We start from the raw sequence: 12,526 nt of genomic DNA on the forward strand, positions 1-12,526 counted from the left end.
GAGGTTTGCCCCTGGATTTTAAAGGCTTTGAAGTGTGGATCCAAATCTGGGGACTTGTGCTCATTCCCTACCCACTGTGAAACCAACCGTTCATCTCAAGTGTTGCCTCCCCCTGTTTCTCTCTCCCCCATTCTGTGTCTTTCCGTCTCCGCCTGCAGAGGGATTCATGGTTACTGTGAATTAAAGATGGTGTGCTGAGGACACAGTGTATCAAACTGTATTAATCATTCTTTAAATGTTCCCATTAGCGCCATGGACTCTGGGATTCCAACGGTGTCAATGTGTCTGATTCCAAGAAAAGGAGATTTTCTAGGAGGCAAAAGAACCAGGAGTCCAGAGGTGGCCTGCAGGAAGAGGAGCCTGGATCGGGGGCATGGCACCTTTTCAGACATCACAATCCCTCAGAGAGTGTCTTCAGAGGAAGGAAGACAGTCTCCATTAACAGAGGTAGTGGGGGCCACACTGAGCTATTTTTAGACACTAAGGGGGCTTTCATTTTAAAATTCAGGTGGAGAAAATACTATAAGAGCCAAATTTTCAGTTGTTCAGCTTCCTTTCTCTGGATGCACCTGAAAATAGGGGATTGTGCCTTAGGTGGTTGTAGTCTCTACCCCCCCATACTAGAGTATTACTGTGATTTTTTCCCCTAATGTGCCCAGTAGCATGGTGTATAGGTGCCAAATAATTCCTTCTGAGTAACTTAGTGTATTTGCTAGCCCAAGAAACTATATTCATAGGACATTCTCAAACACTGATTTCTTGAGAGATAATCCTACTGGCTGAATTACTGCCTTATTGGAACATCTAAGGTTAAACAGAATTGTAAACCTTTGTGACAAAATTAGGACCTGGCTGTTAAGAAAAGAACAGTCCTTAGACAAACCTGTGATTTGTCTTCCCTTTGGTAGGCAAGACTCAGAAGAATGAAGCCAGGAAGAAATGGAGGCTTTTTAGAAAGAGTCCCATCAGCAAGAAGAAACTTCTTAAGGAAAAGATGAAACAACTGATATTGAAAGCAAAGAAGCTGGTGATTAAAATGTAATTGGGGTATTATTTGTAACATCTCTTACGAAAATGAGACATTGTTGCACTTCAGTTCAGTAGAGTAATTATAGATTCCAGTTTTTATGCGTCTTCTATGGAAGATGTGCACTGGATACATTCATCTGATCGTTCTGAGGATGCATTGTTACAATTTCCATTGAACTAGATTATACCTGTTTTTACCCCTAGTGTCCTTCAAATCTATCGACCTATCAGGCAGTTCTTCTACGACATTATTCATCCGGAGTACAGCCCCGTCTGTGATGTCTATGCACTGATGTTCCTGGTTGACGTGATCAATTTTATAATTGTTATCTTTGGATACTGGGCTTTTGGCGTAAGCACAAATGCACCTTCTTTATATAGACTGCAAAGCAAATAGCTTGATTATTAACTTGGGGACTGTGGTATATAGTCAGCAGTCTCTACCATGACTGCATACTCCAGGATTTAGGGAGACACGAGGAGGCACAGGCTAAGTTAATCAGTCTGGGAGCCAGGAGGAACCACAGTGTCCTGTGTGTGTGCGAATAAAGAACACACTTTGTATTCAGGACAGTTGATTCCTCTCTCTTCTCTACCACCAGGGACATGATGGAAATTTCCCCTGAATTACAGCCACTCTTTTTGTTTGTTTTTGATTCAACCTTAAATTCTCTTGAGCAAGGAGTCTCCATAGACTAGAGAAGAGACTATCTACAAAAGACAAGCTAACTGATACAGATAACACAGTGATTAATGATGAGGGAGAGGCTCAACAGCATACACTGGGCAGGGAGTACCATTGTTTCCCAAAGAAAGCAAATGTTTCACTTTGTTCGATCATGAATTCTGTTTGTTCCATTCCCCGCCCCCCCTTCTCTAGACTTTGTTTTATTTATTTTATACAGAGTAAATCACCTCAGTGCAGATATTTTAGATGGAAATCTAGTCAAAAGAAAGGAGAAAGGGAGGGTTACCTAAGGCCTTGATCCTGTGAGGTACTGAAACCCTTCTGCAAGGTGAAGAACACCATAGACATTAATGGGAGCCGAGGGCAGCCTCTTTCAGGAGAGGGTCCTCCTGCACAGAGAGCCTGTTTCATTTCCAGAAGGGCTATAACACCAAACCGATGGCAAAGCGGCAATGCAGTGTAGGCTTCTGGAACAGAAGCACAACCCAGTCAGTGAGTGCTATGCTTATACTCTCAGCATTGCTGCTTGCACATTGAGCTTGGCTGCCATAGCACTTGCTTGTGCTTTCCACATCTGGATGTTGTTGTTATGTCTCAAAGGAATCTGATTCTGCTTCCAAGTGGGGGAATGATCAGTGATAACAACAGATGAGTCTATCAAGATCCTTAAAGGCTTGGTTTCATGCAAAATAGTCCTAGTTATAAAAACTTAGGGAGGAGAAAGAGAAAGCAAGGGATGGAGATGGATCCAAACCACAGCTCTGAAGCCCTGATATTTTTATAATGGGTCTAGTTAAAACTCCATATCTGAACCCTCCCAAGCATGAGTGGGGATTTGAAATCTGGATCTGAATATTTCCAAAACACAGGGTGTTTGATTTTGGCAGGTTCAAGCTACAAACATGGTCCTGGCTCTGGATGCAGGGTAGATGCCCATTGCTCTATAACACAAAGGAATAGAATTGTTTAAAAACCAGTTGATCTTCAGACTCCTCCACGGGGCATCAGCAACGGCTCACTGTCATTTTATTTGTGTCTTTATTTAAGATGCTTCTACTTAGTGCCTGCTGAGTAGAGATTTGCTTGTAGAGAGGAGGGATTAGAGGTTTGCCTTTCCAACCCCTACAGAAAATGCAGCACTTACTTACAGTTGTAAGCCCCCTTATACTCAGGGGAAATACTTGCCTGAATAAGGACTACTCACATAAGTAATAGTCTGGAGATTCCCACTCTCCAATGGGTTATATAAAATCATTGGATAAATCCTGAGTGGTATTGCTTTGTAACTAGATTTTCCCCTTATTTGTTATGACTAATTTCAGAAACACTCAGCAGCTGCTGACATAACTGAATCCCTGTCGGAAGACCAGGTCCCTGAAGCCTTCCTGGTGATGCTTCTGATTCAGTTTGGCACCATGATAGTGGACCGGGCCATTTACTTGAGGAAGACTATGTTTGGGAAGTGTGTATTCCAGGTTGTCCTTGTCTTTGGCATTCACTTCTGGATGTTTTTCATCTTGCCAGGTGTTACTGAAAGGTACAACTGTGGCCAGTGTCACATGAAAATCTCTCTCTCTCTCTCGTGAGCAGGACTTGCTTTCAATGGGAAAACAGACATTAGCCGTGGTGGCTTTGAAGTCTGACATTTCTTCATGCTTTCAGCAGTAATTTAATTTGTGCTGTTGGCACTTATGCTGGGATGGGTGGGTTTGGAAATGGATAGATGGACAACTTAATTTCCTTCCACAGTCTTCACGTTGAAAGTGCGGCATGCTTTGGGTAAAGAGAACAAAAGAGAGTGCAATTATGTGTGCAAAATGCTACTGCGTTGCACGCCTAGTTTATTTGAGAAAATAGCCAGGTATATGGTTCGTATGCAAACTCAGTTATGTCTGTGCATCTGACTCTTTGAAAATGAGATCTCAGGAGAAGGAGACATCTGCAGACTTATGAAGTATGGCAAGGGGAAAAAACCCTGGAAGAAATAGTCTCCCAACTTTAGATATATCCTACTTTGAAACTGCTCACTATTGGTCAACACCCTCCTTTCATAGATGGACATTTATTATTCAAGCTGCAGGGAAAAGAAGCTCCATTTAACAGGACCCATAGTCTCAAGTGACGACATATGGCCACTCACTTTACATCTCATTTTCACTAGGTTCCAATCCAGTCTGAGGAGGTTATATTAACATGAAGGTCAAACTAGTGATTGAGGAACTGTCACATTAAAAAAAAATGTAAGGACTTTGGGTGACCAAAATAGTGTAATGAAATCTCTGTTTTATTCACTTACAGGAGATTTAACAGAAACCATGTGGCTCAGCTTTGGTACTTGGTCAAATGTGTTTATTTTGGCCTGTCCGCGTATCAGATCAAATGTGGTTATCCGAATCGGGTCCTAGGCAACTTTCTGACAAAGAGTTACAATTTCGTAAACCTTTTCCTATTCCAAGGGTAAGCAGAGAGGCGATGTTCAGCTTTTATAATAGAGGCTAAAAACCTGTGGGCCAAGTCCTAGTCTCATTGAAGCCAATGGTACAATCCTCACTCAATTCAGTGGGACCAGCATTTAGCTCTATGAATGTTGACTGTTGACTCTATGAATGTTGACTGTTCTGGGGGTATGTGTAATTTATGGCAAGTATATCACAAATTAAGCTCAAGCCCTAAGTTTGCACTTTAGAGGAAAGGAGAGCAGGGTCTAAATGCCATAATTTGACTCTTGAATCCAATCCACATTTCTTGTTGCTGTAGCCGAGCTTTTCCCCTAACCTGATTGCTACTTTTCTACATAATCGCTCAATAAACTTCTTGGACAAATCATCTCACTTCCTGGCAGTCTCCCCTTAGCTAGACCGTTTCTGATTGCCTAAAATAGCTGCTTATTCCTCCAGCATGGGTCTCTGGAATGTATATGCTGTGATCCAGTGTCAAGAGGCAAGGAAATATTAGCAGAATTCAATGTAAATATTGTGTAAATCATCCTGAAATAGCATGGTTGTGAGATGAGCCTAACTGAAAGTTAAATAGACTAAGTAAATATAGACTAAATATATTCCATGCCTGGAATTGCCACTGGAATGGATCCAGACAGGAAATATGTTGATACACAGTCTTGTGGCAGAGATATTAAAAAGCCATTGGCCAGTTTGGTCATATTTGGGATGAATTTTATGTACTCAGTGCATTTTTAAATACATGCTGAGTTACATATTATTAACCTAAAAAACCCTATGGAAAAAATATCCATTTCCCATATGGGCTAACATTGCATGGAGCAATCTGTGGGTTTTGTATAAAGGAAGAGGCTCTGAAAGGAACTTTAAGGGAGGAATCTCTCTCTGGCATATTCGTGGCCTAGTTTTCAAGCATTGGCCTCCAGTGGGCCATGCAGAAACACTGCACTGCAGTTTTGAATGGTATTACCTGCCAACTCAGGGGATAGCAACAATGATTTGTACACAAAGGGGATAGGCTTTGCAGACACACACCCATCAGGATCAGTGGATGTTCCATGAATAAACTCCATCTCTTACATCCACAGGTGAGCAAATCTATCAGTTTGGGTTAGAGACTATACTACTCTGTACAGCACCTAGTACAATTAGACACCATTCTTGGGTGGTCTTTTGTACACAGGCGCTGACAGCTGAAAAGGACGCACACAGGTATTTGCACAGGAACAAGAGGAGGCCACGTCAAGGCCCCATTGGAAATTTGGCTTTTAAAAAAGATCTTCCAAATTTGAATCATTCCCTGGTGGGTGAATAGGTTTATAGGAACTGCCAGATGGGATCAGATGAGTGATCCATCCAGTCCAGTACCCTGCTTCTGATAGTGGCCAGTACCAGATGCTTCAGACTTCCCATAATGGAAAATTGTGGGATAATTTGCCCATAGGGGAAGTTTCTTCTTACCCCCAGGCAGTTAGCATTTGGCTTCTGCCCCGAAGCATGAAGGTTTCTGTGATTTCTGAAATCCCTGGGCACTCTGTACAGTCTCAGTACTATACAACTACACACTGGAAACTGTTTTTCAGGAGCTGATAAAGGAAAAGTCCCCCAAAATCAAGGAGGATTGTGCCAGGGAAAAAGATTTCAATAAATGCCTGAAAATTATCTGCTAGCACTTTGCTAGGCTCTGATATTTAACACAGATGTCACTCTAAAAGGTTAATAACATTCTTTCTTTCTTCAACTGGTAGGTTTCGTATGGTGCCTTTCCTTACTGAGCTGAGAGCTGTCATGGACTGGGTTTGGACGGACACCACGCTGAGTCTTTCCAGCTGGATCTGTGTGGAGGATTTATATGCAAATGTTTTCATTATGAAATGCCTGAGAGAGTCTGAGAAGGTGAGTGATTCCAGTTGTACAATCCCGTCTCATCAAATTCTCTGACAGATGTTTCTGAGGCCATTTGAGGCTGTGGAGGGAGAATAATGCACCCTTCAGAAAAAATTGGACTTGGGAAGATTGTATGTTTGAGCAGAACCTTCCCTTGCTCACTGTCCACCGCAATGCAGCAGATAAATGGAGATGCCTGTAGCATTCTGACTGTATAGTTAAACAAGGCAGCCGTAATTACGCAGTCAGCAATGTCTCGGGCATAGACCTGTTTTACTCAGAGTGGGGATTTTATCGGGGACTCCAAGATTATGGGATCTTTTGCCTTTTAGTCAGACAGACACTAGAGATGGGAGTTTGGTTTTGCCTAGCAGTACATCCCCATTCCAGTACCACTTCAGTGTCAGCATTGGTTTGAGCCCATCTGCGGGATCTTTTATGTTATCAAAAGCTACTCTTGCACTTACAGAACAGTCACTGTGGGTGGCATCCTGGCCCCACTGAAGTCAGTGTCAAACCTCCTGTTGACTTCAATGGAGCCAGGATTTCACCTTCTCTCTGTAAGGTGAGGAGGAGAACTCCTTGCCCATATCTAAAAAAACCTCTCCCTTACAGGGGTTTCCAGCTAGACAGTTCTTCCTTATTTATAAGTACAACTCATATCTCCTGGTGGGGATGAGGGAATATATTAAATATAGCTTCCACTAGTTGTTTTGGAATCAAACCTGGGAGCCAGCTCCATCTCAGATTTGTCCTCAATATCTGAATGCCATGCTCTGCCGCCAGCTGCTGCTGCTTTCTGTGGAGAGCAGCGCCCTTTCACTGGAAGGAGTTGGGGGACATCTCGTTTCTATCAAGACTTTAGGCTCCCAGCCCTTCTCCCTTTAGATGCTGCTTCCTCGCCCTGTGGCCTTTTTACAGCCTTGCCCCGGTCTATTTTGCTAGTGCTGTTTCCTCAAAGAGCTGTTCCATGGCAGTGACTACTCAGTCCTGAGAGGGAGCAATGGGCTACTCTAAGAACATCATATATACATTATACTGATAATTTCTACTGAATTATAAGTGTGTACAGTTCATTACAACCCCAACCCTCACAAATAAAATAGTGAGCATTTTCAGCTTATGCATGTCTTAAAAACTTTATAATTTTTAAATAGTTCATTAGAAGTGAATAGATAAGTTACAAGTGGAATAACTAATTTGAGGTTGTGTGTTTTCCAGTTGGTCTACACATGGGGTGTGTGTGTGTGTGTGTGTATTGAGTAATCTGCCACTCAGTGTGCATGCAAAACAGTTAGGTTGTTTTCCAAATGCTTTGACTATCTCATAGCCTCAAAATGGTCACCAAGTTCCTTCCTGCCTGGTTTCCCTGCCATGCTACAATTGCATCATACTCAATTATATCTTTTTATTTGCAGAAATATCCTCAGCCTTCTGGCCAGAAGAAGAAAATGATCGTGAAGTATGGAATAGGGGGCTGCATTGTCTTTATATTGGTCTGCATCGTGTGGTTCCCACTGCTTCTTATGTCACTGGTTAAATCTGTGGCAGGAGTAACCAATCAGCCCCTGGATGTCTCAGTCCAAATTACCATTAGCGGTTACGAGGTAAGGGGAGTATTCTTACACGAGTGTGACGGACACTGACACACACACGGGCTAAGTGGATTTACACTAGGGTCAGAATCTTTTCACCTTATTGTTCACTGGTGTGCAAATGGCCTATGCTAGGGGCGATTGAAGGCTGCTGTCACTGGAAGGCTGTTCAGTGCCCTGTGTGAAATGGCAGTGGAAGCAATAGAAAAGGGAAAGGTATTAAGACGAAAGAAAAGGGGAGGTGGTAAATTCTATCTGGTTTCATGCTTCATACCAGTGGCATGGATTTTCTCTGTATTGCGACAGTGCCTGGAGGCACAGGGGTCCCAGGCTGCACTGAGAATGCCAGATCTGTGATTCGCCCTCTCTTTCTTGCCTAGTCATTATTCACCATGAGCGCTCAGCAGAGGAATCTGATCCCTTTCTCTCCAGCAGCTTATAATGAGCTGGCTAATCAATATGCCCTTCACCCGGTAAGTGTCAGGGCTCATTTAATCAGAGAGCCCAGATTCCCTCCAGTCATCCCTCAATGTTAGTGCTGCTCAGTGAGAGTTCTCCAGCAGGTGTCAGGTGCTTTGGTGGACATATCTTCCCTTTCCTGGAGTGAGCCCCTCACAAAACTGCAGTGATTTTTTTAGCCCAAGTTATGTCTACAGAGGGATTTCAGCAGTGCTTAGAAGTCATGGCACATGCTGGCAGGGTGACTCAGCAGAAACAAAACACAGGGGTAGTCAGCCCGGGTCTTTCCTTAAGAGGGTATGTTTGCAACTTAAAGTCAAAGCAAAAAACAAAAGTCACCAAATATTTCCCCAGTCTAGAGCCTGACAGTCCCTAAAGTAACTCTTCTCCTCACTGCCCTAAGAGCCAATTTATAGCCCTTCCCCACAGCACCTGTGCAAGGGGGGAGGGAATGCTGAGCTGGTGTTAACCCCTTGCTCACCAAGAACCAGATAGTGCCATGCACCCTGTCACACCTGGTTTAAATCTGGCTGGTTAAACTGGTTTTTAACCCTACTCTAGGGTACATCCCTGCTTCTATGAGGGTTAGTGGGCCCTCAGTCCAGTTATGGCCCCTTTGTTACACTCAGGAAGTGCAAAGGAACCATAATTCAGCTCCAAATGCCCAGCAGAGAATTCTCCTGCTGGAGGAGAGGCCCTATCAGCACATCAGTGCTGCTGCCAGGTCCTGTTCTCCCAGCCAAGGGCAGAAGGAGGGCATGGGGGGGGAAAGATGAGTGGCTCTATTCCACTATGCCAATCTTTCCTGGCAGCAGCTCTGTGAGGGCTGTTCCTTGGTGACCCCATTCCTGTCCCTCCTGGAGCTCTGGGAGCTTGACCGTGAGGGAGGATTGGGCCCAGCACTAGGTTTTTGAGTAGTGCCTCCGACAGCCTGGCCCTGCTCTCAGCAGTCGGGCTACCTGAGGTAAACGCCACAGTTTGGCTGCTGTTGAGTTTGAGCCATTTTAAATGGGTTGGTTCCCTGTTGTGAAACCTGTGTAGATGAGGCCCTAACAAGAAGCCAAAAGGTTCCTGTTTTGATGTTTTACCCCTTCTATCCCTTCCCAAGTCTGCCATGCAGTTTATAGTGAACTACGGCCCAGAGGACATCGTCATTGCTAAAATAAAGAGCAATGCCAGCTTGCTGTGGAGCATCAGTCCTGCCAGCCGAGAGGCCATGATGGACGAGCTCTCCAGCTCCGCTGCTGTCTACGTCGACTTTCACTGGACCATTCTCAGGTAAATGCAGCATCGTGGTTAACACTGCAGTCGGTTAATGCAGCTCAAGGTCTATATTTTAAAAGTACTTTTCAGAGGAGTGACAAGTCAGTTTTAACAACATCAGTTAATGAATTATATAGCGGTTATACTCATTCATTCAAACTTCACTATGGTTAGCCTGCTGGTGTGCTGAGGTCCCTGCCACTCATGCTGTTGCATTGTGTCCTGTGCTTCCCCTGCCTGTCTTATACAGAGTGGGAACTCTTTGGGGCAGGGACCATCTTTGTGTTCTGTGTTAGTACATCACCCAGCACAAAGGGGGCCTGGTCCATGTCAGGGGCTCCTAAGAGCTACCACAATACAAATACACAATAATAATAATTAGTTAATTAATGGCTTCCATTCAGGGATCTCAAAGCCCTTTACAAACATTCATTCATGACTTGAGCCTTACACCTACCTCCGCGGAGAGGCTGGTGTAATTATCCTCTGAAATCTCTGTAGCACTTTGTGTTGCAGCTTCACCTCCAACATGTCCCCTTCCATAGGGCTTGCAAGGGACCCTCATAAGAAAGCCCGTAGCTGTCTTATACAGTGCCTGCACCAGAGGAATTCTTTCCCCACCAGTTAAATGACTTTTACAGCCCCTGTACACCTCCACAGCAGCGCACATGGCCCACAGCAGGAAGAATCCCTCCCAGTAAGTCTTATCTTGGAACTACATTTGTGTACCACACTTGAATATACCTCACTTGATTTTCTCTGGGCAGGAACGCTTCTCTGGTGAAGAATGTGGAAGCATCTGGCAAGCACACCGTGTGGTACAAAGAGAAGGAAATAAGAGAACAAATTGTTCAAATGCTAAATGGGACCAGGAAAGAGCCAATGTCAGTATTTTTCTTCTGTTTGAGCAGCGTTTTCAAAATGCGCCATGGCAAAGAATTGTTGTTGGTGAACACAGTAGAGGGGATTTTTCACACGTTAAATGGGAGGGTCATTCCTTTTACAAACATTATAACCACACTATGTTAGGACTTCCCCCTGTTTGATGACAAGGAGGGGCAGGGGTGTTGTAGTCACTCCTAGAAGTATTTTAGCTCCCATTTACGATCATCCTTTTCTAAAATACATTGCATATGAACAATGGTGTCTGTACAGCCCTAGAGACTGAAGCCCTGGATTCCACAAAGCAGTACAACTCAGGCAGCAGCTGCCCTGCACACGTGCCTGGAGGGATCATCTCCGTGGTTTCGGGGTGGTTGGTTTCCAGAACCCAGTCGACCCCAGGACTCTTTCCTGAAGCTGCCAAAAATGGGCAACTAATGAGGAAGACTGGAAGGATGATCTGGTTCTTAGGGTGCTAGCCTAGAACTCCACAGACCTGGGTTCAATTCCTGACTTTGCCACAGACTTCCTGCAGGACCTTGGGCAGGTCACTCAGATGTAGATCCACAAAGTTATTTAGAGACCTAACTCCTGTTGATTTCAATAGGGGGTTAGGCATCTAACTACCTTTGAGGGTCAAGGCCTCATTTTCCCATCTGTATAATGGGGATAATGTCACTGCCCTACCTCACAAGGGTCTTAGGAGGTTAAATATGTTAATTATTTGAGGCACTCACATATTACAGCAATGGGGGGGCAATATAGGTACCTTAGCTAGTTTCTCTGTTATGGTCCTTGAGAGCTAGACAGAACCATTCTGTTAACAGATTGAGTGGGAGTTGCAAAGTTCAGATTCACTCTGGGGGGTTGATCCAAGCACACTTCCAAGTGGTAATGATCCAGAAGATTAATGCATAGCACTGAAGTATTTGATAATTCCAATGCAACGTTGGCTTCCACTTGTTTCTAGACTGCTTCCTGGCGTCGTACCAAGATACCTCAGGGCTACTGCTGGATCAGAAGCTAAAACTGCACATCGCTTGCAAGTTGGTAAGCAGTTGCAATAAATTAATTATGTTTTGGTCTCAGAGTTCCTTAGTGGAAACTGAAGTGGTACCCACTGTGGGCTAAGAGGGGAAATATTGTGAGCCTCACACACATTTCCAAATATCACAAAGATTCTGCACCAAACTGGCTGAAATAGAAATATTTCCCCAGTAACAAATTCCCATAAATTTGTGAGCACATCAGTTTTTACATGTGCAAGAAAGCAGATCACTGCACTGCTCTACAGAACAGATTCTCTTCTCTGAAGAGGAGTACTTGGAGAAGGAAATAGCATGCAGGGAAGGGAAGCATAGAACTGAAAGGTATTAGGCATGTAGGGAAAAAGCTCCTAATTTTATCTTTGCATTTGGGAACCAGCTCATTCTCATAAACCACAAGATATAGACAAAATGGCTTTCTTCCGAAACATAACCATAAAACTACAGCAGCTGGCCATCAACTCGTCTTCCAGCCAAGTTACTGAGTGGTGGGTTATTCAAGAGTGGAATCCTACCTGCTCTGGTAATGCTTGCAGCAAGAATATGGAGCTTATCATCTACAATGACAAAGTCAGCCCTTCCAGTCTGGGATTCCTGGCAGGCTACGGGTAAGGATGGCATGCTACGCTACAAAAATACTCCCCATTGCTCTTTCTAGGTGGTGGAATACTTTATTCGGGTTTATTAGGTAGTTATTCAGTCTTGGCATTTCTCTACACAACCAGGCAGAATATATATCTATTCTGTCTGATTGTGTTTGACAGGTTGGTTCTTTCATAATTTTTCAATATTTTCTATATGGCTCAAAAGCTGAGCCTGTCAGGCACTGCTCTGAAAGATAAGCCCTTAGCTGGGTTATTAGCAACTGAAATGGAGGTGTAGGGTTATCACCAACCAGATCTAACATTTGATTACTCCTCTTTGACCCTGCTGTAGTCAATGAAGTTGCACAAGTGTAACTGAGAGCAGAATTTAGCCCACTATGCACAAAACTGCATGCAAGCTAACATTTGATCTACGTCAGTCAAATTGTTGCAAAGTGCTACAGCTTTCAAAATTAGCAGCGATTCTGAGGGAAAACAGTCACATAAAGCAATTCCATTTCCGTGTGTCCCACAATAGGTTTTATGCACCACATAGCAATTTACTGAAGTCCTAGGTCTGTGTTCCGAAAGGGCTTGAAGGCACAGGTGCTTTATTTTCCTTCAAAACTGAGAA

The 12,526-nt window shown here is 43.8% G+C and overlaps 1 protein-coding gene across 1 annotated transcript in view; it reads left to right on the top strand.

Annotated features, from left to right (window-relative positions):
• LOC125622468 (piezo-type mechanosensitive ion channel component 2-like) overlaps positions 1-12,526 on the top strand; it is a 52,411-nt gene that overhangs the window by 37,180 nt on the left and 2,705 nt on the right. The window contains exons 27-38 of the mRNA XM_075118997.1: positions 249-447; positions 909-1,038; positions 1,234-1,381; positions 3,040-3,254; positions 4,016-4,174; positions 5,925-6,072; positions 7,482-7,670; positions 8,039-8,131; positions 9,226-9,395; positions 10,148-10,264; positions 11,233-11,312; positions 11,688-11,916. Of these exons, the coding sequence (XP_074975098.1) occupies positions 249-447; positions 909-1,038; positions 1,234-1,381; positions 3,040-3,254; positions 4,016-4,174; positions 5,925-6,072; positions 7,482-7,670; positions 8,039-8,131; positions 9,226-9,395; positions 10,148-10,264; positions 11,233-11,312; positions 11,688-11,916 (1,877 nt within the window). The remainder of the gene's footprint in view (positions 1-248; positions 448-908; positions 1,039-1,233; positions 1,382-3,039; positions 3,255-4,015; positions 4,175-5,924; positions 6,073-7,481; positions 7,671-8,038; positions 8,132-9,225; positions 9,396-10,147; positions 10,265-11,232; positions 11,313-11,687; positions 11,917-12,526) is intronic.

Source organism: Caretta caretta, chromosome 13 (genome assembly GCF_965140235.1).
Source record: "Caretta caretta isolate rCarCar2 chromosome 13, rCarCar1.hap1, whole genome shotgun sequence".
Lineage (NCBI taxonomy): Eukaryota > Metazoa > Chordata > Testudines > Cheloniidae > Caretta > Caretta caretta.